Source organism: Lineus longissimus, chromosome 8 (genome assembly GCF_910592395.1).
Source record: "Lineus longissimus chromosome 8, tnLinLong1.2, whole genome shotgun sequence".
NCBI classification, from domain to species: domain Eukaryota; kingdom Metazoa; phylum Nemertea; class Pilidiophora; order Heteronemertea; family Lineidae; genus Lineus; species Lineus longissimus.
This window is the reverse complement of record NC_088315.1, coordinates 2721594-2747601: the sequence shown is the minus strand read 5'-3', so window position 1 is coordinate 2747601 and position 26008 is coordinate 2721594. Positions and strand designations below refer to the sequence as shown.

Genomic DNA, 26008 nt, shown 5'->3' with positions numbered 1-26008 from the left:
AGTAAAAGCAACTTGGGGTATTCTACATAAAATAATATGTTTCTTTTAGATGTCGTTAGAATTCGTTAGATGTTCTTTTACCATATTCATATCTACGATGGATCGATAAAAACACGGCGAGAAATCTCGTCAATTTTCCAAATGAGCAACTCCTCATCGGTTTGAAATCTGCACACATGTACCTCACCAGAATTAATTTGATTGGTTCTGAGCAAATTCTGATTGAAGAACAAATTCAACTGCATGTCAGATAGCGGGTCTTATTACAAGATGTGCCAAGGTGCCACACGTTCAGGCTAACACAGGCTGTATATCAAAACAAATAGGCATGCGGCGGGATTGAGATGTCTCTGTAAACATACAACTTTACTGTTAACCACTTACGTTTCACAAGGCTGTGAATTCTTTAAGAGGGGGCAACACACAGTTTGATGTCTATACCACATTGCAACCAATTTGTTTTGGGATGGACAGAATTTTGAAGAGTACTAAGTACATCGAGGTTACTTACAATTCCACTAAGTCCTCAAACCGACTGAAGGCATAGTCTTGAAGCTTGTAAATGCCGTTCATCGCCATGTCTCTACAACGAGAAAGAAAGAGAAATATTAAACACTTTCGATCCCAATGACCTGGAACATCAAAGTACTGGTTGAATGGGTTAATAGGCCGCTGAAAGTCAACGCGTGGCGATAATGTATCGGGAATATCATTAGAAACTCCAGAGAAAGGCAAACTAACCAAATTTAACGGCAATATCATCCTTACTAGATATTTTTCCTTTCTGCCTTGCAAAACCGAAAGAGAAATAAACTTGTTTTTACAGATGCTTTGCCAACTTCGTTAACTTTGATCTTTCGATTCTCACTATAAGAGTCGTCGGTGGTGCACTCAAAATTGAATCTGTCTCGCATTGTCAAAGCACCACAAATAGGTAATTAGCTTATGTTGCACTAAATATGATCAGAAATATAGATCGAATCAAATTTGTCTTGTTGGAGGGAGAATTTATACCTTGTTTTGTCACGAAATCAGAATTTGACACTTGCCAGGTGGTGATCTGTAATGAAATGGGTTAATGAGCCTCCGGGACTGGTGGTGTAAAGGTTATAATGACATGCAATAGTTATTGCAGGACAGGCAGCGGCTCAAAAGCTACATTTTTCGCATGCACGTCTCAGCAGTATGTCCACGACATTTGTCATCTTAATGAATTATTACTTCAGATGTGGATTGCCAACTGCTGATGTGGAGAACGGAAGTGACTCTGACCAAACTTGAATAGCGTTATAGCAAACCATATAGCATTTCTAGCATTGTGAGCATTTCTAGCAAACCACGACCAAACAGATCTTCTCACAGTGATGGACGCAGGTATCATTATACTGATTCTGATGCCCCGACCACAACAAAAATAAGGCGTCTTTCACATGCTCCGATAGACATTGCCAAAGGCAACCGATAAGATGAAGACAAAGTCGTGACGAAATGCTCTCTGATGGTGTGTTGATGATATGCCGTAATTGGCGTTCCTTGTCTCATGTGGAACGGAAAGGACAGCTAACTATTTAGTAGCCTTTAGGCAGTTGTGTAGAAGGGGAAACGTAGCAATGAAAGTAATCCGCAACTAAGAGATTTTTTTGTTCTCTGGGGACCGTCGCAGGAAGAAGATGCCAGAAGACAGACATCAGTCGATTTTGCGGGCAATATCCCGATTCTCTCCATAACTTGATCAATGGGTATGACGGAGATAGCCTGATCGAGCTGAGCCGACACTTAGCCAAATATTCAATATGTACAGCATTTTACACGACTGATAATTCCGAGCTGAGCCGACACTTAGCCAAATATTCAATATGTACAGCATTTTACACGACTGCTAATTCCGAGCTGAGCCGACACTTAGCCAAATATTCAATATGTACAGCATTTTACACGACTGATAATTGTTTCTCCAGAAAAGACAGAGCTAAATCTCGTAGCCCTGGGTTTTGTACCTTATGTATTGTCTATTTTTCTCTTAAGACATCAAATTATGTCTGAAAAAACCCAGACCAACACAATCAACCTTAATGGCACCATTTAACGGGCCCATTACACAACCATTTCTCCATTATCTAGAGCAAATATTACATTGATGCGACATTACTCATCGGTGATAAGGCAATCTTATGTTTTTCTGATATATCTGATCTAACTCTATGATAGACGTGGCCGTAACTAGCGGAACACATCTGGTATGACATTTAAAGACAGCCCGAATTCTTCAAAGCAACAACAGATATAAAGCAGCACCCAAACCATCAACGTTGATACAAGGCTTTTTATATCTGACCTTATTTCTGCCCCAGTTATACCCTAGACATGTCTGCCTAATAGTCTTAATGGAGCATCCGCTGTGGAGTAATTAGAAGGTCTTTCCTCGTGTCACGATCGTGACAGACTGAAAGAATAGCCCCTGGGTCTTCGCCATTCTCTTCCGTCTACAATGGCAGCTCAACAAATGGCAGAGTAGCTCACAGAACTCACTCTATGTAACTGGGGGCTAGGGAAACAAAACATTTCTTGTTGTTGTCTTGGAAAGGTGATCCACCGAAAATAACATGGCCAATCGCTACTTCGCAACAATTTCACTGAAGAGACTCGCATGTTAAATGGATTCTGCTCGTCGGTTGTGGGTGATAGAACACAACACTCAGTACGTGGGTCATGTCAGGCGTTTTTTATGTTACGATCTTTTGTTGTGTTTTCATTGCGGAAGTTTGATCATCATATTTCTAGGCAGTGCACAGCGGTTCAGAAGAATTGTGCTTCCATTGACTACTTTGCCGGGTTATTTCATTCAATTCTGTCCGTGACAAAATATCACTGACCCAAAGTATCTAAATAATTGTGATTATTCAAATGAAAACAAAATGCCCTGAAGATAATTCTACCATCTTACACACCATGGCTTTGATGGCGATAACACACTCTCGTTCAGAGCTCCGGGATAAAGTGATGGCAGCTTTATAAAGACCAGCACCCCTTTGTCTGAAGCAAATGAGATGACTTTGTGACTAAGAAGCCATGATAGTGTGATTACCACAGGATAAAGAGACTATTGAACAAGATACATTCCTGATAACAGCGCAGAGGCTAACTGACGAGGAAGATAACAGATCGTGATCATCCACTAATTCTTCCACTGGGAATTAACAATGCAGTGAAGGCCACTAAATTGGTAAATGAAGCTAATTTCTATCCTAAAATAGCCTTCTCCCAAGTTTTTCACCACAACTGCACTAAAATGTTTTACCAACGTCTTAATTTCGCTGCCTCAGTCAATATATGGCCAAATTGTCCCTGGGGACAATCATAAAATGGTACCGTATCACCAGCATCACCAAAATGGATATAGATGGCCAGGTCTCGCTGATAAATCAACCGAAGAAATCCCGGACAGAGACACTATTCATTAATATTAATCTAATGGCTGTGACTCGTCAAGGAAAGTATTTCTTATCGGCAATCGTGTAATAACTCGTCAATCCTTTGACAGTTGGGGTGCCGTACAGCAAACAGGTGGTTTTCAGAGATCCTTTTTAAACAGACAGAGTACTCTGCAGCAAGCATTTGGTTCTCAGAGATCCTTTAACAGTCGGGGCACTCTGCAAGCAGGTGGTTCTCAAAGATCCAACTCGTAGTCTGGTAAAATCGGTGGCTCAGAAGGCTGCTTCAGGCTTCATTGGAGTCCGAATTCAAACCAGTTAGATATCGAGCTGCCAGTCACCGCACACCTTTTCTGGCGTCCCGGCACTGGCGGGGAAAGAAATCCGCTCTAAAACGCCGGCATTGGCGGCCAGTATGCTGCAAGCTTATACCCATTTGTATTAATGGAAGTCAGTGATAAGGCTGAAGACGTATACGACGTATCCTCGCTTAAGATGATGATTATACTTGTTTTTATTGATGGAAGTCAGCGACACAGCTATTATCTCAAAAATGATGGTAATCATGGTGAGGACTGAGCAAGAAGCGCCCGCTTCGCCTTTGATGTTTGAATGAGTTTGTAGTTATCAGCGAATGGTTCAGAAGTGTCATGGCCGTGTCTTGCTGAGAGAGGTGGCAGCCAAAGGTCTTTTTCAGTGAGAACTTTCACTGAAAGCATGCTGTAGAAGTTAGGATTCAGGAGAAACATGGAAAGTAGTCTGAACAGGGCTGGGGACAGTAGTCACTTGCTATAACTCCGGCCTTATGATGAAAACACGACGTGAGGGTGAAAGGTGAGATCGTGAATTCTATGTAGCCCGCTCTTTGGAAATGACTTGTTCGTTCTTCATGTTATACTCTATAGAATCGTGGCCAAAGACAATACTTGGAAAGCCATCTCACAGAAACAACACAAGTCCCTGACATCTCATTGCCCTCGATCAAGAGACGTCAACAACCCTTTTAATGCTAGAAAAAAAGACCTTCAACAGAGCGGATAAAGACTAAGATGCGTCAAAAAATATCATCGCTGCTTAAATTATTCAGCCTGTTAGAAGAGGATCGCATTTGTTACTTCCTGACGTTAGTCAATGGAGTAATTAGAGGAAATGTACAATTGATTATGTTCATTCATCGGGAAAGTTAATGGCGGAAGTTATGTGATTTTGGTAGGGGGATAGCGCCGGGCTGATAGTTCAAGCGACTATCGAATTTTATCATCATAGCCAATTTCGAACGCGATAAACAATAAGCCTGTCTGTTAACGTCATCATAGGTGCTTGTTCCAGGAAGTCGTAACTGCTCAAAAATAGTGCAAAACACAGGTGTCAAACCAGAGAATATTGACTCTTCACGTGAAAAAATATTGTGGATGATAAGTACATTTGAGTAGTCGACCAGAGTTCGCTTTCTAGGTATAAATGTGAAGCTGGTTAACGCAGTTCTAGGTCTAGAATGCATGAGGGTATATGAGACACGGACACTGCGGAGGGGAGGGGGCGAATTTTCATTTTTATTACATGTCCATCTATACTACCAAATCTTTTGTTCGTACAGACCTACCTAAACCAATTTCTTTCAAATAGAGATAAAAGTAGGTCACCCATTTCTGCCATTCTGTCACGATATTTCGATTACTGGTATATTTGCTATAAGTGAGGTTTAATATAGTCTCCCTGATTAACAATTCCATCGAACTACTTAAACCTCCTCTTCTACCCTGATTCATTTCGACCTTGTGCCTCCCCGGGGAACCCTAAATCTACACTGTCATAGGAATTATTTCGCTCTAGTGCTAGCAGATAACGAGCGACACGGGCGTTACGAACGTCACTGATGGATCACTACCAGTCAAGGAGTTAGTGCCAGCAGCGGTGACAACCTATCGTAATCATTGATTAGTTAGCACTGTCTCCTACTATTTAGTACAAATATTGATTAGTTAGGTTTGGCGTTTTCACATCAAGGTGTCATTCTGTGGCTGGTTTCTCCTTAAAGGTCTTACCAAGGGAAAACAACTCATTTCATTGAAGGAAATCAAATTGAAGGCCTTTGCCATTCGTGTTCCAAGACCCTTGAGTTTCCTCTTAGCCTATGCCATTCATGTTTCCTAGGCCCTCGAGTTTCCCGTTGGCCTGTCCCATTCGTCCTGCCAATGCCCCATTAATTCCCACAGGAACTTGTTGTCATTGTAACAGAATCCCATTAAATCGAAATTTATGTAAAATCTCCATTCTAAAATCCATCAACAAAGTACGGAAGTCGTTCCCGTCATTCTTTATAGCGCTACGATCAGCAGTTATTAGCTTATGCTACAAGTAAATCTGTTGGGCGTGATGCAGCAGCACCTTAAGGAATGATCTACGCGCCTAACAAAGCAACATAACAAATGGGCCTAATTTTTTAAAAGCCACCAGGAGAGGTATACTGTTGGCAGCTCTGATTCCAAACAACACAGGCATCTTAGAATTTTCGAATGCAGAGCGTTGAGTGGAAAATATTTTTCTCCGCTGAGCAGTGCGATGGTTGGAACGTGATGAGTCGTGCCCAGTTAGCTTGGCCAATGCGGGAGAGATCAAGGCACAAGTGTTTGGATGCACGTGCAGGCTCTGTAGCAAGGGATTTTAGTATTAATACTTAGGAAAGTGACTTAAAACCTCACTGCCATTTACCGAAGTTTTGATTAACGAAATAAGAGCCATTTATCATTGAAGCAATAAGTAGCGTTGCATCCTTTAGTCAGTCGGCCTAACTTTTAGAATCGTTGGTCAATTTTTTTTCGCCCGACCACGAAACCAATCTGCCTAGCGAGGAAAACCCAGTATAACACCCCGACTTGTTTGCGGAAATTCCCAGGCGATCTATCAATTGCTCTAATCTGTCTGGCAATGCAGGAAGCAACAACGTCATGATATATTGCCAATAGATTAGATCTACATCTAATATTGCCAATACATATTGCTGTTATGTTTTGATCAGATTCACAATGAATGTACTTTCATATACATTGTAATAATCTGGTAATGAATAAGACGCAGCCCTTTTTTTACATTTTTATATATTTGAAGAAAACAAATGTAAAGGTTGGAACAGTATCAGAATATGACAACATCAAATTTGTTCGGACTTCAATTAAGAATCAAGAATTATTTGTCGTAATTGTTTTGACTGCAATCTAGAGAATTGAACTAGCTACCAGATGCAACTAATTTGATTTCATGTGACATGATATATTTGCATAAAGTGCCTTTTTTCAACTCTTCCGGCGCTTTGTTGGTGTTCGCGTAAATTGAATCGTTATCTTCGCATAAAGACGGCATCCGGTAATGCAACATTGATTTGCAGGATACTTAACGGGAATTTAATGATAACTTTGCAGTGATCAGCTTAATCGTAACACAAAGGCTATAAAACAGGTTGCTTTCCGGAACATTCTTCCGAATATCGAGTAACACGCCAATTCGGACGGGGGAAATTACGAGTTACTGGTCTATCAATCAGTCGAAATCTTCCGTCCATAAAGGAAGAAACATTGCAATGAATATTCACCACTGAAGTTAATGTTACTGAGGATTTAGGGACGCAAGGCGAATTCAAAGCTACTTGGTTTTTTTTATGGCCTGCCAAGGTGGTGATTCACTGTGGATAACCAATTCTTCTAGGTTATTTGAGAAAATAAAACGCCTCTGAAAACTTGGCGGCTTACTCTTTTAGATTAGCTAGAAATCACATTACCAAAAACAAACATCAATTTGGCAAACGAAGAACATGAATTCCAAACTAAATCTCTTGACCACCTGATATATCTCTTATAGTCCCAGTTTGAACTTATACGATAGAAACTGGTAGCCTACTCTGAAAGCAACAGACAGCCATCAGGTTGACCATCAACCAATGAACCCTTGGCCTTGAGCGTTCCTAACAATGATATCTTCAAACAAGATTTAGCCATCATGGCATTGGCAAAGCAACGACCACAGCAATACCACTGATCTCTCAATCGTTCTTTGAATAATACGACAATCTCCACTTCCAATCCGTTTACCAACAACATGATGCTGTCAGCCACTTTCGCTTACTACAAACGTGATTGCCAGTACACTACGCCTCATGTCAACAGACTTCATGGCGAGTTACAGGAACAACAATTTATCAATTATCGAAGGAGGGTGGGGGACAAACGCAATGTCAAGGATAGATGGCTGCCTCTGACACTTTCATCAAGGGAGCTGCCAAGGTTAACTCGAAATTGTGGTGGGTAATAGGTTTTGCCGACAGAGGAGAATGTTTTCTTCATTTCTTGGAGGAAAGTTGGATGCAAAGTTTCTTGTCAAGAAACCTGTCGGGGACAAACGCATTGCCAAGTATCGCTGACAGTGTTTGCTCCAGTCGGAGGAAAACACAGCACCAACTCTTCCTTTCAGTATTTTTGATCCCGTAAGGTAATGCTTTAAGTTGAGCTCGATTGCTCATGGTATAACAAACACATCAATATGTTGCCAATACCATGATCTTCGACTATAAATACGCCCGGCCACAACACGAAGCATCCTGTCAACAATCTTCAAAGCGTATCATATTACTGCCATTTATCAATAACCAGGGGACAGACACATTGTCGAGGAGAGCTAGCTACCTCTGGCATTTTCATCAGTGGAAATCTGTCGAGCAGAGATCCACATTTGATTTGTTACCTGCCAGAGTAAAAAGTCATGAAGTAAATTTCGCGTGACCAGACTTCTTGTCTACTTTAACATTTTCATCGCATTTTTGATCTGTCTTTTGTCAAAGTCACAAATTGTTATGCAATAGGAAATTTTCAAATTCAATTACAAAATTCAATTTTCGAATCCCCTCATTCAAGACTCAATACATTATCATCATTTCAGCGTACAGAATTTGATCTTCCCATTTGCCATAAACCTTCACCGCTTCTTACATAGACGGCATGTTATTGGTTGAAGTTGGTGCAAATAGCATTTAATCAATGTTACAGGGATGAAAGTTTTGGCAGTGATGTATGGCTTTACGGCGCCTTCCAAGATTGTTTCACTTCTAAGTTTAACTTAATCACCGGTCTTGAATTACACCGATACATCAATTGCAACAATCTTTCCTTCCAAGTCATCTAAGCAATTGCGTCTACCACAATGTGCTCGAATGCAAACGACCTAAATTAAGGAAGAGGAGAATGGTGTTTTCAGGACGCCGGTGTAAAAGTTTTAGATATCCTTATAGGTCAGAAAATCCTTGGAACATAAGATTCTATTATGCGCTTCAATCTCTGATATGACGGTAATGGCGTCTATAGAGCCATCCCTGAAGGTCACAGACTTTCAGTCATGTGTCAAACTAAATAGGATGAAGACCTTAAGTAAACGGAATGCACTTTTTGTGTTAAGAAGATTATTTTCCGGAGATCTGAAGCCAATCTACAGCCTTCACCGCACTACCAAAAACCTAAAGTCGACTTTAAAGGAATTTACCGTGAAATCGCGAAAGAAATGGGATGTCATGAAGAAGATTGTTAAAAAAAGAAGTGGGTTTATTTTGTTGGCATAAGATCGATAATGTGTCAGGAAGGAGGTAAAGATTGGCGGGGACCTGGAAAGAATGTGGGACGTCATCACATGTCACTAAAATGCTTAGCAATATAGATGTTATAGATGTACATTTCACACACAGCATACTATAGCCTACTCAACGAGGTTTTATAACTAGCATTATTTTGAGTCTCTCTAATTGGTATGAAGAGGGAGTTCTCTACTTGGGTGCCTCTGACATGTTTATTTGCGAAATAGCAGCCATTTAATCCTCTATCCAACTCGATCATCACACCAAAACTTCATTATCCAATGAAAGATACAGCGAAAAATATCACTGGCAATTTTCCAAACAAATGGCATCAGGATAACCCAATCAACTTTCCTCTCATATCTTATTTCTGGTCCACTCTGACGTGCAGACTTCCAAGAAACAGCAATCTTTCTCTCCCTTAGATAAAAACACTTTGATGTCTGCTTTTCGTGAAATATTTTATGATCCAATATAGGAAAATAATGCCTATTTCTCAATTTATTGTGAACACAATGTCTGCGTGTGTCCATTGGAAAAACAAAGCAGCTCTACCGAGGGATGCACAGTCACAGAAACACATTTATTTACGAAGGGAGACAGCGGCACCCGAGAAGGAAATCGGAAGATAGCCCCGTCTGTCTGACTCCTGTATGTTTACTCATGTTATCAGCTTTTTGTGGACTTGCTTTCACTCAATCATTGTCTTTGTCAGAGTCTTCAATCTCATTAAGATATTATGGGCATCTGTCCTGAAAAACCCGACCATTTTTGGTTTTCTTGTGTCCCCAGAAAGACCATTCCCCGAGGAATAAATCTCTAAGACCTCTTCTCTGGCGTCTATATTTAATGGGGGCTGTCAGATCGCAGGACAAGCTTCAGTTCACCCTAAACCCCCCTGTCACCTATATTCACGAAACCATACATCAAATCGTCGACCTTCCGCAATCACGTACCCACTTTATCGGATTAATATAGTCATCGCCGCTAAAGGTGCCAACAGCCGCCAAAAGTTCGTGGGTAGCATACGATATTAGCCGCCTTAATGACAACTGGTGGCCATATCTCACTGGTACATTGCATCTTAATCGAGTAATTGCACTGACCTACTACAATAGGGATGTGGATGAATAACGTATCATGATGAAAATCACTTTTGGAGATTTAACAGTTGCGAGAGGAAGGGGAAACCTAACAGGTGTTTCTACAGAGGGACAGAAAATGGCGTCGGGATTTAGCAACATTGCCTGTCGGGATTCGGGGTGTCACAGGCCGTCGGTACAGGTACTCCTTTCCTCCTTCTTAAGTGAAGCAGGTAGCAATCTCCCCTCATTGCTCTCAACCTATTCTATGGGTAGATGGTCCATGGCTGGCCCATCAGGCAAGAAGAGAAAACAAATATGCCGACAACATCAGCTTCAGACAACACGGCAGAATGTAAACGTTATTAGATAACAGCAGCATGTTGTTATCTTGCTTGGTAATGATTTTGACCTTTCAATGAGGCACAGCACGCTTTGCCAAATAAGCGGGACTTCCACACATGCCATGGGCCATGTCATGTCAGCATGTAGAAAAGTGCTCCGGATGATATCGGGCTGGCACTTACACGGTATTTTTGTAGTAGGAGGCTTTTCCGACTTCTTAACGGTTTCTCTATAACTTTTTGTTGATTTATCCGACAAAAGTCCGACACAGTCCGACTTTTCCCTGAAAGGTCGAATTTCTAGAAAACCTGTGAAAAATACCAGTGCTTCCCAAGATCAGAGGCCTTTGTTGAATGGCCTAATTGAGTGAGCATAATAGTACTCACACTCTGAGTGTTTGGCACATACCTCATTCACCCGATTTAACAAAGGCCTTTGATCTTTATTGCCCTAATTTGGGAAGCCCTGGTATTTTTCATAGGTTTTTTTTTTAATCCGACCTTTCAGGGAAAAGTCGGACAATGTCGGACTTTTGTGGGATAAATCGTGAAGAAACCATTAGGAAGTCGGAAAAAAACTCCTGCCAGTGAAACATGTTGGAGCATTCTTGTGTAAAGGGTTGGGGCCCAACAAAAATGTTTAAGGAATTACTGTTAAACTGAACTCCTGTTATAGTTATTGAAGAGCACTCTTGACTGGGCTCATGTCCCCGAACCCCCACCCCCGAGATGCAGTCTCGGGTTTCCTGGCCAAAGACCTATCACTGGTGTGTTCTGATCACTCTGAAATCACTTTCGCGAAATTTTGCTATGAAATCACTCTCAACAAACCCGGGTCTCATGTGCATTTTCCGTAACTGCATGAACAACTTGCAAATTTTAGATCAAGTCAATTTGCAACCACTTGACTGAAACTTCATCTGTGAAGCAAAAAATTATTCAAATTGAACCAATTTTCCTGTCATTCTTCGAAATAATGTGTTGTGATTATCCCTATCTTGGTTAACAGTATTGTGCTAGATGTCTATTTGCTTCCCTTATTTATTGCACAAAACATCTCACCCATTTCTTGAAAAAAAACCGGCGAAAGAACAATTTTGCTGGGAAATTGAATGCACGGCCAGTTTCAGTTCATATCAGTTCAAAAATATAACGACTTCACTTTATATTATTCCTATTTACTAAGCAGAACATTTCTTGCTTAGTTTTAGGAAACATTACTACCAACTACCTAGAAAAAATCTTTGAAAAAATTAATTCTGTCACGGAAGAAGTGCACAAAACCTTCAGCTCAACTTAGGTTATGCTTTAAAGAATATAGTGATTTAACTTTTAGCATTTAATGAGATATCTGAGCTTCGCCATATCCTTCACTGACGGGGGCTTCCTTCATTCTTTTTAATGGGGAGCTTCCTCTCCATTAACAATCCTTCCTTCCATTTTAACCCTCGGATACAGGTTTTTAATCAGAACTTCAAACCGGGTAAACCTTAGAATCATTTTGGCTTTCTAGAAGCGTTTCAGTTGCCATGGAGTTCTAAAACAGCCATCTTGTAACTTTCAGCCACGCAATGTTGTCTGTTCACATGATCTGCCCCGGCTGAATGGAAATTAATTCTGAACCCAACGGATCAAAAACACCACTAAAGCAGCAAGTTAAGACATCATCTCCTCTTTGCCTGTATTTCTTCCTTTCTTCTGCTAACGGTACATGACGCTAACGTAAAAATTAGTCACGTCAAATGAATTAATGGGCATATTTTTCCGGCGAATATCAATAGATCTATCTAGAAGTGACAGAAGCAGCAGGGTAAAAACCAATCGGCTGCCGCTTTATCTGTCTTTACCTATCAGGTTCTCATCCGTCACTTGTCTGATGAAGGTATCCGGCAACCATTTAGGGTATCTGGGTTTCTCTATCGCGAAGGTTTAGCTAGCAAAATACAGAGCACATCGATGAAAAACCATAACAACATCGCCCGGAGGTAATTCAGGCTATAAAAACATCAACACATTGCTTTCTTGTCCTTTAATCCTCAGCCTTTTCGGTGGAGGGAGTTAAGTCGTTAAAGTGATGCCTAGCAGTTTTTCAGTATGGTAAGTACGCCTCGGGTGATAAAGAATCGACAGCCTCAAGTGAATTGCGGTCGTTTCGCTCGATGACCTTTTTGCCCCCAGTCGTTTCGCTCCAAATCGAAGTCGTTTCGCTCATTGGGACTAAGGCAGAGGAACAAGGACAGGCCTAAGTCCAACGGACGTTAAAATCGTCTCTTGGCTTCAAAAGCATCCAATGGATGCTAAAGCGTCAGTGAAGACTTGAAGACGGAGAAGATGACGTCACATGGACTGATGTTAGCAACCTCCAGTCTGATGAATAAGGTACAAAGAAGACCCACAAGGATGAAATCCAGATGACAAATAAAAGTGAAAGCCTTACAAATACTTGTTTTTGCGTGGCCACATGCGACAAAGAACGGAGACAAAAACAAACGAGGCAGGCATCTAATTCGAGGGTTAGGTTTCTCAACATACATAGAGCCTTCGCTTTAGGCGCAATTCCTTAAATCAAGGACCCTTAGCACAGTAATTCAATGATGAACAAACCACAGCAGGCTATAAACCTTGCCCTGTCAATTACAGGATCCAAAAGCAAACTACCATACGCAATAACTAACTGACAGATGTCAATACAAACAATGACAAATGCGGAGCAAATGCGCACAATGCAATTGCTTTTTGCTCCAAATGTGGCTTCGTCAGCATCAAAGTGAATGATAAGTGTTTGTTGTCAGATTTGGCTCCAGCAAGTGAAAAACACCTTATATGGTACAGATTGCTTGGCAAATGAGTACGTGATAAAAATAAGCTTGCAAACAACGTAACCAACATGTCCAATAACAGTAGATTTGTGCTTTTATTCGGGAACTAAATACAAGGCTTATCATTACATAAACAACTTAAAGTTAACAATGCTGATGGAATTTCAGCCAACAATTTCATTGAACACCAGAAAAGGCCGACACGGTAATTAGTCACGTGCGACGATTGACAAATAAGCGCGCCGCATTGGTATATGCTTTAAATAGGCCATTCATGTGTGATCCCTCTGAATAGGCTGTGACTCTGTATACACACAATGTTTTAATCCTTTGTATAGTGGTCTGACATTCTTTGTTGGAATTGTGATGTAATTGGGTGGCGGTCTGGTGTATGGTATAACAAGTGTGAATGCAGTTTGGGTTTTGTGGCTGAGCTGGCAGTATGTTGAGAACTGTGGGGCAGATCACAGCCGTATGGGATCTAACTCTTGATCTTGGCTGCGTTCCTGGCCGTTACTTGTTCTCTTTTTCTTGTACATGTAGTTTATTATCTGTATAAAGTTAACCAAATAAAATACATATGAAACCCAAATGTCAGTGCTGTTGGTTTTTTGGTTTGGATTTTGTTTACAAAGAAAGCTTCTGAAATAACATTGTGTCGAGTTGAGACTGAAACGTTATTCATACGGGCACAATCGGTACATGAATCATAATCTGAAATGAATGTCTTGAGGCTTTATGACACTCTACTGTCAGTTCTGTCACCGCTGGGGAGCGATCGAAAATCTTTCTTTTTGAAATTCTGACAGACATACATTTGGTCCATTAGGCGGCTACCTGTAGAACTTTTAGGTACCGTGTTTTGTATTTTCATCTTTTAACTTGGTCACTTATGGTTTTTCTCAATTTTACAATTTTGTTGTCACTTACTGAAGTCTTAGATAAGGCTTGCATGCTGCACCGGTCAGTAACGTCAGGACTCTACGCCTATCTTACTGCTAACATTGCCTGAGTAATCGGACCTGTTACCGTATTATCAACAATAGAAGTGATGATTGTCGCTATAGTTGACAAAGTTAAATGAATAATGAAGCTGTTGTCACTGCCATTGGGTCATCAACACCATGTTCCGACACCCACAAAAGCATATTGTATTGAAAATATAACAGAAAACAGCGCATGAACAGCTACAACAACGTCAGATTTCCATACCCGGACATGACCTTTTTTCCAACGACAATTCCAGACCCCGAATCGTGTCTTCATCACCATTAAGCTGTAGCGAACCGTAAGCTTTGATTGTTACTGTCATGCTATCGGTGATGCTATTGCCTACCTTACCATTACCCACATCCGAATCATGATTATATTTTTTATGCCCTTTGACTAGCGGACATTTGATGTTCGAGTCGCCAACAGTGATTGGAACTCTGTCAGGCTACTCCAACAGGTTTGACTGTAGTGTACTGTCGTTCATCAAAACCTATGGACGTCTCCATCACAAAAGAACTGCACTATCACATGTCCTTGATCAAAATCATGGACGTTCTCATCCTAAAAGAACCAAAACCAAGGTCATCCCTATATAGCTTTCCACTCTCAGTTCCCTAAGCCTCACAACAGCTCATCCAGCCACAACATGATGGAAAGTAGAACCCGCATCAAAAGTATTTTTACACATCCCACCTAATCAAACCTCTATTAACAACCGCTGAATGATTTCTTTCTACGGAGAACAAATCCCCCACGAGCGTGTACGATTCCCCGCCTCATCAAAGAATAAACCCGTAAGAAGATTTACGGAGTGTTTGTTGGTCGGGTCTGTGATGACGAAGTACTACTCATTTGATGGCTAATGGAAAAGCTTGAAAATAAATGGTAATAATTTTCTAGCAATTTTAACCCCTCCTGACATTGGCTGTGCCATGCCCTTCCAGATACACCAATATGGATGGAAACTCTTCTGTATGGATGGTGTCCATTGGGAAAGTTCGTTTTTTTGCCACTGAATTATACCAGCTGTAAACGTTTGCTACTTGTAGATAGTCTCCTTTGTCTATTCCATGTCATCTCAGTCATGCAAAAACTGAAATCCTGCCTCGCCCCTCCCTCCTCGAAAAAAACACTCTTGGGGAATGCTTTTACCATTGTTGACACAAATTAGACTAAACAGTATTCATTCAACTTCCTCACACAACTGTCGACATACTGTATTGTCATTTCTTTACCAACCACCCCCTCAGTTATCAACAACTCAATCAATTTAATGACCTAATCAATCTTAAGCAATTGGAGAGACTGTGTTGGAGAAGGTGATAAAGATAGGAATAGGTACTTTACAGGGCTGGCCTTGACGCTAATTGTGTTTAAACTTGCCAAGTATCGTTATCTCTGAGATGAAGTCAGAGCATCAGGCAAAAAAGCTTTAACGCGGCTACGTCGGTAAAATAAGAGGTTCCTGCAGGGAGTGTTTTATGTGGGGCAATTACTTTCTTACCATCCATAGTTAAAAGCTGTTGCATCAGGATTCCTTGACAAACCTTGATATGAATGCAACCACGAACAGATGAAAGCTGCCAGAGACAACGACTACTTCCGCACATAGCAATGAGCTAAAATAGTATTTCTTAAATCTTTTGCAGAGTGGGCAAAGGTTCCCAATGACAGTCCCAGCTTAAAAATAGTGTGCATAAAAAAGATCCCGAAAGCCATTTTTGGTTTTTCAATCAGTAAATCTTCAAAAAATATCAAAGACGGTAGGCTATTCTATCCTATAAGCCTACAAGATTCATTTGTCTTTTGTCTAAGCGATAACTTCAAGGGATCACTCTACTCGCCCGGCAATAGCAAATACACTTTTGATGATCTACTACACGAACATTACTATAGATTTATCGCAGATATTCTCACCTTTCACTTAATAAATCCGTGATTAATAACCATACAACTATTACACACAAGATTTTGTAATTTCAAAAGCCAGCTTCATCAAATCAGGACAAATAACTTCCGAGTTAATTTTAAGATGTCTTAAACACGTCCGTTGCCAATGGCAGCGTTATTTAGAATAGATTGCCCGTGGTGAAATTATTTATCGATTAATGAAAATGTACAGGGATTTCAGTGATTTTAAGGCTGCTTTGGCTACCAGAAGTAGATAATATGGTTCTCATCACCGCTTCACCTCATTTAAGGCCTGCATCATCAAGTTAACTGTTTGACAAATTGAACGTTTTTCACCAATAGACAATGGTAGGTCTAGAGAATTAGAACTACACAATTGAATGTACAGGGGACGAGGTTTACCCTCTGACGATGACAATTTTCCAATGCCTCACCAATTGATCAATTTTCTGCCTTCGACGAAATATCTAATGTCAACCTTAATGACATTAGACAAGTCTGCAATTAAAAACGCCATCCATCTTGCTGAAATATCTCTTTTTTCACAGTGTCATTTTTCTGTGTTCAAATAATTCGCTTACGTCATAACTCACGTTCTCTCTTCGAATATTAGATAAAGTGAAAGCTATTCCTTCAAGTGGTTTTCAATGCTGCTCAATTCGTGTTTACGCTAAATTGAAGGTTTGCCATATCAGATACTTGTTAATCTTCATTAGTGCACTGTCAGTGCTACTCCTTCATGTCATACACTTCACAGTGCATAGTAACATTTGTAAGAGATATCTTAACACTACTGGTGTGACTTGAACTTTTCAGTTCTGGAATAAGATATAATTCATAGACATTATAGTTATGTCTCACGTCCATCGCCATTTCTGATACTCTCCTTTAAAAAGCCTGACTGATACTGGGTAACTGTACTCAATGTTTTGAGCAGAATATGACCGGGGACTACAATGATACAAGTTTGCAACAAATTCTCTTGAGTTCAGCAATGTTATGTACGAAATTATACTTCTGTTTAAGCTTTCCTTGAAGTTGTCTCACTATCATATCCGACAAACATCACAGGACATTTGTGACAGCCATTAACAAATTCGTTTATGTCTCTTTATGTTGTTTACGAGGAAGGTGGAATAAACCTCATTAATACAACAACTTTTCCCGCTGGGTGCAATGATAACAACTACAAATGCTGTAGCACGTTCCTGTATACTGGTCCCATTGTGCAGACCTTGCCCTCCCAACAAGGATTGCCGGAATAATAACAAATACGTGCCGAAAAAACTCAATAAGTTTGAAAGTGATAAGTACTATTGGCTGTGTTTCGAATAAACTTGACTACTTCCATCTTCTCCCTTGAGGCAAATTTCTATGCCCATTCACGGGAGAATTTGAGACGATGGAACACACACGCAACAAATTGTCCCTCAGCTTCTGTAATGATAAATACTAATGCGTGCCCTGAGTAATAAACACCGTCTAAAATCAAACAGACTATCCTCCTCGCCCATCTAATTCCTTACGACGTTGTTCGGTCCCTGCTCGAATTTGCTGGAATTGCCTCCGAATGTTTGAAACTTGGCCATTTCATATGCCAGTAGGAGCATTTTTTCCGATTTCTTAACGGTTTCTCCAACTTTTTCATGAGTTATCTGACAAAAGTCCGACATAGTCCGATTTTTCCCTGAAAGGTCGGATTTCTAGAAAACTTGTGAAATATACTTTGGCTTCCCAAAATAGGGCATTAAAGATCAAAGGTCTTTGTTGAATGGGGTTAATGAGGTGACCTAATTGAGTGAGCTAATAAGTGTTCACACTTAGGGTCACTCTGAGTGTTTGGCTCACACTTCATTAACCCCATTCAACAAAAGCCTTTGATCTTTATTGCCCTATTTGGGAAGCCCTGATATTTCAAAGGGTTTTTCTAGAAATCCGACCTTTCAGGGAAAATTAGGACAGAGTCGGACTTTTGTCGGATAAATCAGAAAAAAGTTAGAGAAAAAGCCCCCTACTAGTGATACAAACAGTCAAATGTTCTTCTTGGTAATGAGAAGTACGGATTTTATATGTTCGTACAAGAGCATTTCTCCTCATAGGTAAACTTGCCAAAAAGTTACTGTGGCTGCTGCTGTCTTCTTGAAATATTAGAAATTATATAAGTTATCCATCCCCGACAAAAAACTGGTCATACAGATCAAGGTAGTGCCGCGTTTGAGGTTTGAATGGCCAGCTTGTTAAGGAAAATCAAAGAATGCCTTCCACGCAAATTACTCCCGACCATCTCTACAGGATCAAGGAAAGGTATAAGTGCTTTTTTCATAGTGGAACGAGAAGAAAATGTCTTCTGTGGTTAGATTTTGGACACAAGGGAACTGATTTCTAAAACGTCCAATGATAACTAATGATAAGGATTTATGTTAGAAAGCTCTCAATATATACTGAAAGCTGCGATTTGTCATTATTTTCATTAAATCATTTCTTGATTTTATCAAGGGAAAATTTCCCATTCAATGCACAAAATTTATTAATGACATTGTTTTATCATCCGACAGATCCATCCATTCAGAGTCATATTCCGAAGCAAATTTCTAAATCATGTTCGCCTTGTCAATTATGGGTGTACTTCAGAGGAGCCGCAACACCATCAATTTAAGCATTTTTTCATCATCACTATAACTTCTCACAGACTGCTCCAAAATGGCATTCAATTCTGTCATTTTGAACCAATAATAATGACAAGTTTTCTTCCAGTTTTGAAAGTTCATTGCCATTCAGTGCTGTGTGATAAAGCAACAGGGAGCTCAACTGCCATAGCCGTCTTTGAAATGGTGACACATTGGAAGACTGATGGCTGTCACATCTTATTGGATTCATGACTTTGAACGTGTTGATCCAAAATAAAATTATCGGAATGACCGAATCACTAAACATATAGCAAATGGACGACCTTGCACTAAAAGGCAATCTCACAAACGAAAATCAATCAAACATGTTTATGGTATGTGGCGATCCCGTGTAACACACTCAAGCAGACTGGATGCTATTTTTGTTGACACCACTAAGGCATGGTAAAATGCATCTGGATCTCAATGGTTTTTGCATCTTTTTAACCCTAGAGAATGAGACCATGAGGTTCAGGATGGGTAACATGAAAACGTTTAAGCCTTCATACCACAGAATCATGGTAACATTTGTGACTTGACACAAAAAAATCATGATAAAAGGTACAGTTGTGACTCCATTGCACAATTCAAACACGCTGCACGTTCAATTCAAGGAATTTTTTCAAAGCTTGATTCTTTTGATGCGAATGTTCCCTCCAGCCTCTACTAGCAGGTGTATACAGTGACAACAACAGGTGGTAATAAGAAGGAGTGTCTACTTGTTTGCCAAGCAATACGTCAGCATCAGAGTGTCTTTAATTTGGAATGCTAAAATAGGGAATGGGATAGGAGAGTAGAGGGGGAGGAGGGTTGTAAGCTTATTGATAGCAAGGTAGGGGGGCCACTACCGGCCATGTGCTGGTCACTGGAACTGATTAAAGGGAGTCAACCACATGATCGGAAGTTTAATGGGAATGAAAGTGTTATTTTGTCGGCACTGCGAGTACTGTTGTCGGACCTCAAATGAAATCGACCAGTCATGTATTGCTCCAAATCATAAATCTTGTGTCCAGCTTATGAGCACCTCGCCAGCCATGATATAAGTGTTCCACAACATTTCGGGATGGATAACCAATTAACTTCCAGTCACCAAGGGTTCAGTTTTCCCGAATAGACGTCACAGACGGTTAGTTGATTTATTTTACAAATGGGGCTCATTCAGAAATCGCAACACAACCATACATGTAGGTCGCCATTATTGTTTCGACAATGTATTTGTTTGGTCAAATGAATTGGAGTCATTGGCTTAACTCTTATCCTCATTCTTATGGTGGGATGGGACCTACTACCTCGTTATTCTGTAGTCTCATACAGTTATCTTGTACTTCATCACTTCACCAGTATTGATGCAAGTGTTCCATTACAGGAAGATCCTGACCAACAAGCAGTCACGGAGCATAACTGTCCTCTAAGGTTATCGTCATATATGTCAGATACCAAGGTGCACCTGGATGGCTGCATCATACAAGAGATGAGCAGCATCCCCATCACGCATGTCAAATTAGCCAAATCTTACATATTCATGAAAGGGCATCCCTCGTTTATCGCGTTTCCAATACAATGGCGGAATCTGAAGACCACTGATACGTGTTCATCTAATGTACCATTCATATCAAATGAACTACCTTTGTCCTGCCTACACATACGTTAATAGAACGTCCTGTTGATAATACTGCATCTAACAACCTGGATGAGATGATAGCTAAAGTTTTCTTCCTAAAAACTATTTGTACTGTAGAACTTTCCTAATGTAGGTCATGCGCGAGGATTTTAAAAAATGGGGTTAGTAAAGAGTGTGAGATGATGCAATATTTCTTACAAAATTGTTTCATATTCTCAGAGTAGGCCCAATGTGTGATAATTTTATTTACCGCCTTATTTATAGCACAGGAGGTCCTACTAGAACATTCTCAGAACCTCACCCAATGCATTCGTTTCCAACAAGGTGTTAACCGTTCACAAGATACACACGAAGGTGCTATTAATCAATATGAAGTATTTTGGTACAACACAACCTCCAGAATTCTGGACTAATGAGTGTTGATTCTAGACTTCAACGGAAGAAAACACACTATTTGAAGAAAAGGTATTTCGACAGGTCTTCTATCTCTCTTATGTTTTTTGCTTTTTGGACAAACTCCTGTCAATGTGTTACCATTTTTTACAAAAATAACCCTCGGGTTCAGGTGAAGAATTCTTAGATAGCGTTTCTGTCATTGAAAACTGGCCCTTTTTCACCAAGGTTATATGAGGATTGTCCATTTCGATATGTCTGATGCCGAATATCACTTCCAGAACCCACTACAGGAATGTATTGATCTTGTCAATGAACTCGGTACTCGTGCAGCCAAAGTCTGTGACTCTGGACAATAATACACCACTGAGTCCCAGACCATTACTTGGTAATAGTCGATTCTAATAAGAGAAGTGACTTCCGAACCTCGCTTCCTGTTGCTGCTGACATTTCATCTGTTCGGGTTCCTTCTCAACGTGACTGGATATAAATGCTGTCAGTGGCAGTGACCGCGTAGAAGCGAGCAACGATTTTCTAACATAGCCAATGCCACTGACTTCAAGTTAAGTCAATGACTGCTGACTATAACTGACCGCTGAGAACCCCGACCAACTCATTGGTGTTTGATCTATTTACAGAAGTGACTTCCTTGCCTTGCTTTCTGTTGTTGCTGACATTTTATCAATAAATACTGTTCCGTGCACTGACCAGAAACAAGGGGTAAGAGTGAGTAGCTCCTGCCTGGCTCCTTCTCACACGCAGGAGAACTACATGTAGGTCAAAGTATCATCACAATTTGGCCGAGAAACGTAGTGGCATGAAGGGAACGCTGACATTTAGAGTCATGTAGAAAAGGGTATGACTCATGACCAGAGCGAATGCAAAAAGAAAACAAGAAGAATATATACTCCTGACGAGAACAAATGACAGGAAGAAGGATAGGATTCCTGACAAGAACGAACGTAAAGATAAAAAAATATAACTCAAACTATAATTTCCTAATAGAGAACTCTGCACACGAGTTTTTAACAATTTACAGCAACTAAAGCTGACCTCAGCTGTCCAGCAAGACAGACGACCAGTGACCAATGACCAAGAATACCGAAAGAGGATCACATTAATCCAAAATATTGATTCTCAGTTGACATCACTGTTTGCCTCGAATTAGCAATGGTATCATGTGAGCTCAGCTTAAATGGCCATCCCCAGCCTTTAAAGCTGCCCTGTATGTTTGTGCCCGATGATCATGCCGCTGAAGGGTAAGCAATAATATTCACTTACGCTAAAAGGTGATAGGATTATAACTGACCCACGATCGGTATTGGGTCCAGTGGTTGTCTGAAGAATGATAATGATGATCATATCAGTAGCGGATCTAGAGATTATTGCAGCCGAACCTACAGAACTCCGATGGTGAGATCTTGAACGCGAGAAGGTGATAGTTTGGGGTTCTCCCCTGATCAGTCTTTCACAAGAAGACAGAAGGACACTCTTTGGAGACTGATGCACATTCGTAATCAATATTCGCTATTAGCGTGAACCTGTATTTGGTATTCTGGATGTAATCTGGTCTTTTGTCTGTCTTTGTCCGATGCCTGACCCCTTAATGGCAAATATGTCATTCATAAGCTGAGCAGGATGTTCGTCAGCAGTGGATAATTGCACAGCCTTTGAACTTAAGGCACTGGCCACTGGCGTGAGGGTCACTGTGAGGTTTGCTTTGTTTTTTCCATCTGACTGAAAGGACATAATTCAGATGTCACGATCTCTATAATTCGATGGATGGGCTCAAATTGCATTTCAACAAGTAACGGAACAATTGGGACGCATGAAGCTAGATAGAGCTAAATACGTTCTAAATACATCATCGGAGAGAAACAAAGCTTATCATTGCTGCATTCAAGACTCGGTTACATCTTAACAGCAAATACATTCCTGGTTGTACGTTAGTTATCGCCAAAGAAACCAGATCTGCCAATGACACCCCTGCCTGTCCTTGATAATGACAGGTCTACACTGCTAATAGAAGACAGGCTATAATTACGTTCCAAGGAGAGGGAAACTAGAAGGTCTCATTACCATCACATATAGACTCAACCATATGATTAGAATTTGATTGGCGTGTCAGCTATCACAGAAAGAAGCAGCTGAAGACAGTATCGCGAATCTTACTAAGACACACACTATGCACCTTTGTTTCGTTCCTTCAAATCATCAAACTCTCGTCCACTGTATTTATTTCTTCACCAGTGACGGCCCAAGTCCCACGTGTCCTTAACTGAGTATATGTAGACATATCCGCTAAATTCAGCCTGATATGTACTTTAACCACACATCTGCTTAGCAAGAATCTGAAATGTATTTCACCCAGCCAACAGATAGTTTATTGGTACTCCAATACCTAATAGGTTTCTGATGTAGCAGGAAGCATGCTCCAGACACTAAACACCTATAGAATATGAATAAGTTCAAAAGAGGAGGAATGAATACGTCAATGAATCTTCCATGGCGACCTCAATACAACATAAAGCACCATACACCTTGCCCAGATATCGGCAAAGCTGATGACAGAGTGCAAAACTTGGAGTAAGATGACTGGTGTTGGAAGAAACGAGTCTCCGAAAATACTGAATGGTCGATGTTGGTGTCATCACCTAGATTCAAGCTTTCGTCCTAATCTACACCAAAATCCGAATTACATCGCCAGCATCATCAATTCAGTAATCTCACAATGCACGCCTCTAAATGAAATTAAGAAGAATGTTTTCAAACCCTGCTTATGTCCTACTGCTTGTACTTTCACGTTTGTCAGTGAGAGTAAATTACCATGACATTATTTTGTGAGGTGACTTCCTGAAGTTGGTGAAAATAGCAAATCAAGGAAATGGGATTTTGTGTTGTTGCGATGCATGGGGGGGGGGGGGGGGGGTCGGGTCGGGTCAGAGAGGTAAATCATGCTTACTGTACTGTAGCCTATATATGTCGTTAATGCTATCAGTTTTTTTCCTTAGCAGTTTCACTATAAGAAATAGACATCAAAAGACCCTAATTTCCCCTGGGTGCAAGCTCAGATAATCGGATAGCGCACTCGTGGTTGAGGAAGGTTTTTCAAACATGTACTAGTATACAGGTCAACTCAGAAATCAAGCAAGTTCTCAATAATTGCTGAGTAAGCATTACAAGGGATTCCCTAATCTATTGGTATGGCAGTAAACACCAGCCAGACTTGTTCTAAAGTGTAGTGTACCTATTAGTGGAGTTGTTGTGACTCGCTACTGAAAGACTGTAAACCCTTTAACCTCCACTAGGGAATGCATTTCTGAAACTTGCCATTGAACAGCGACTTATCTGCGAATTTGAAATATATGTCTTCCGAGGGTGGGCTTCGCAATGCATTGAAGAATGAGTTAATAAAAACAATGATGTTTGGACAATTTTTTTGACACAAATCGTTCTTCAAAAGACAATGCCATGAACTCAAAATGTGAAAATTAGCATGATATCATTTTGTTGCGAAACCCAATGACCCATCTTTTGAAGCTTTCATACATTACCTAAAGGGTTACTGCTGGTACGGTTTCTCATGGCTAAGAAGATTAATCAATGCGATGAGAAAAGCCCCAGGATGAAATGTCAAACGAGGATTTAACCTCCTCGGATCATCTTCCTATCTCTATCACGCTCGAGAGTGACTCCTCAAAAGGAATCACGTAGTGCTGATTAACTGAGCTCTGTCATCTCGAAAATCCAAAGTCAGTGGTATCCTCCTCCCCTCGCACACGTTACGTAAGCTCGGTGTTGGCCTGAGCTTCAGGATGTATAAAAAGTGTCTCGGTTAACAAATCCTTGGCCAAATTAGCACTTGGTCCAAGCCAAGAGTTCGACCGTACCTGATGGGGAGGAGGAAAGGGCTTAGTCATCTGCCGGACTGTCTGTCCAGGAGAACACTATAAGCTTGACCCCCTGAGCCTCCCATGGGCTTATGCTTCGGTTGGGGTTGTGGGGTGTTTAGCTCACAAAAACTGTGATCACTAAGTAACTCTGCATAACCAAACACCCCACCCGAAGCATGTTACCAAGGGGACATCATGAAACTGCCTGTGGGGCAACATGGTGGTCTCTCCTGGGTGGACCATCCCGGGCAGCCATAAAATGAATCATCACCAGTCTGCTCCTAGATTTACAGTGACATTAGCTGGGCCCCAAAGTTTTGTTACTAAGATTCTATAGACAGCCCCAGACAGAACCTTTCAAACCTTCTTCTTGCGGTCTCTACCAGTTTCAATCTTTCCGCATCCCCCAAATGACACTGTCACTATTTGAAAAGTATGAGTACCAAGTTAACTGATTGTATTTCTGCACTCTGGTATTGGTGTTTTATCTCCCGGTCTCCAATCTTTTGCAAACAGGGCTACAACACGACTCCTCATTACGCATGTTTCATGAGGGAGTAAGTATGTATCGAGTGAAATGGCCGGGAAGCCGCATGGTCTGCTGAATAAAATAACGTCTATTTGAATCTGATTAGATTGCGACACTAGCGTGACCAATTAGGGGACGCCCCGAGGCACTAATGGATGAGGAGAATCTGACTAGGCTAAGCAATCAACAGCTAAACAAGCTATCATGAAATTTCAATTGAATACTGAGATCCAGAGTGAAAGTTTTCTGCACGACAACAACGTTTCGGATTGAAAAAGTTATCACTGGTTCCCCAGTCACAATGAACATTTTTAGAATAAATTCTCGCAAAAACTTTCGATCGTTCTTCCTCGTTTGCATGTAAAGTGTTTGTTAATCGTTTCCCTATCCTTCTGTACAGAAGGAAGTGATTACTAAACACTGACTTATTTACTTGATCCGCATCCCGACAAATATTTTTGGCCATAATCGACACAACTTCTTGCCCTTCCTTCCAAATCTGATAGAAAATGCAATCCACCCAAGCCAGAAAATACAATTGAACCAAGCTTTCCCTTTTAACAAAATTCTCACAAATGTTTAAAAAAAACAATGTTTTTTAAACCGCGAATGATCATGAGAAAGCGCTGCATCTTATCACTCTCAATCAAATTGAGTGGTTTATAAATATCATACATTCGCCGATGAATATTATATTTTGAGTAACACGTCA

At 40.6% G+C, this 26008-nt stretch overlaps 1 protein-coding gene across 1 annotated transcript in view; it reads right to left on the bottom strand.

The window, feature by feature from the left end:
- Nucleotides 1-26008, bottom strand: part of LOC135492499 (leucine-rich repeat-containing G-protein coupled receptor 5-like) — a 41095-nt gene that overhangs the window by 13341 nt on the left and 1746 nt on the right. Inside the window, exon 2 of the mRNA XM_064779012.1 lies at nt 512-583. Within this exon, the coding sequence (XP_064635082.1) occupies nt 512-579 (68 nt within the window). The 5' untranslated portion in view covers nt 580-583. The remainder of the gene's footprint in view (nt 1-511; nt 584-26008) is intronic.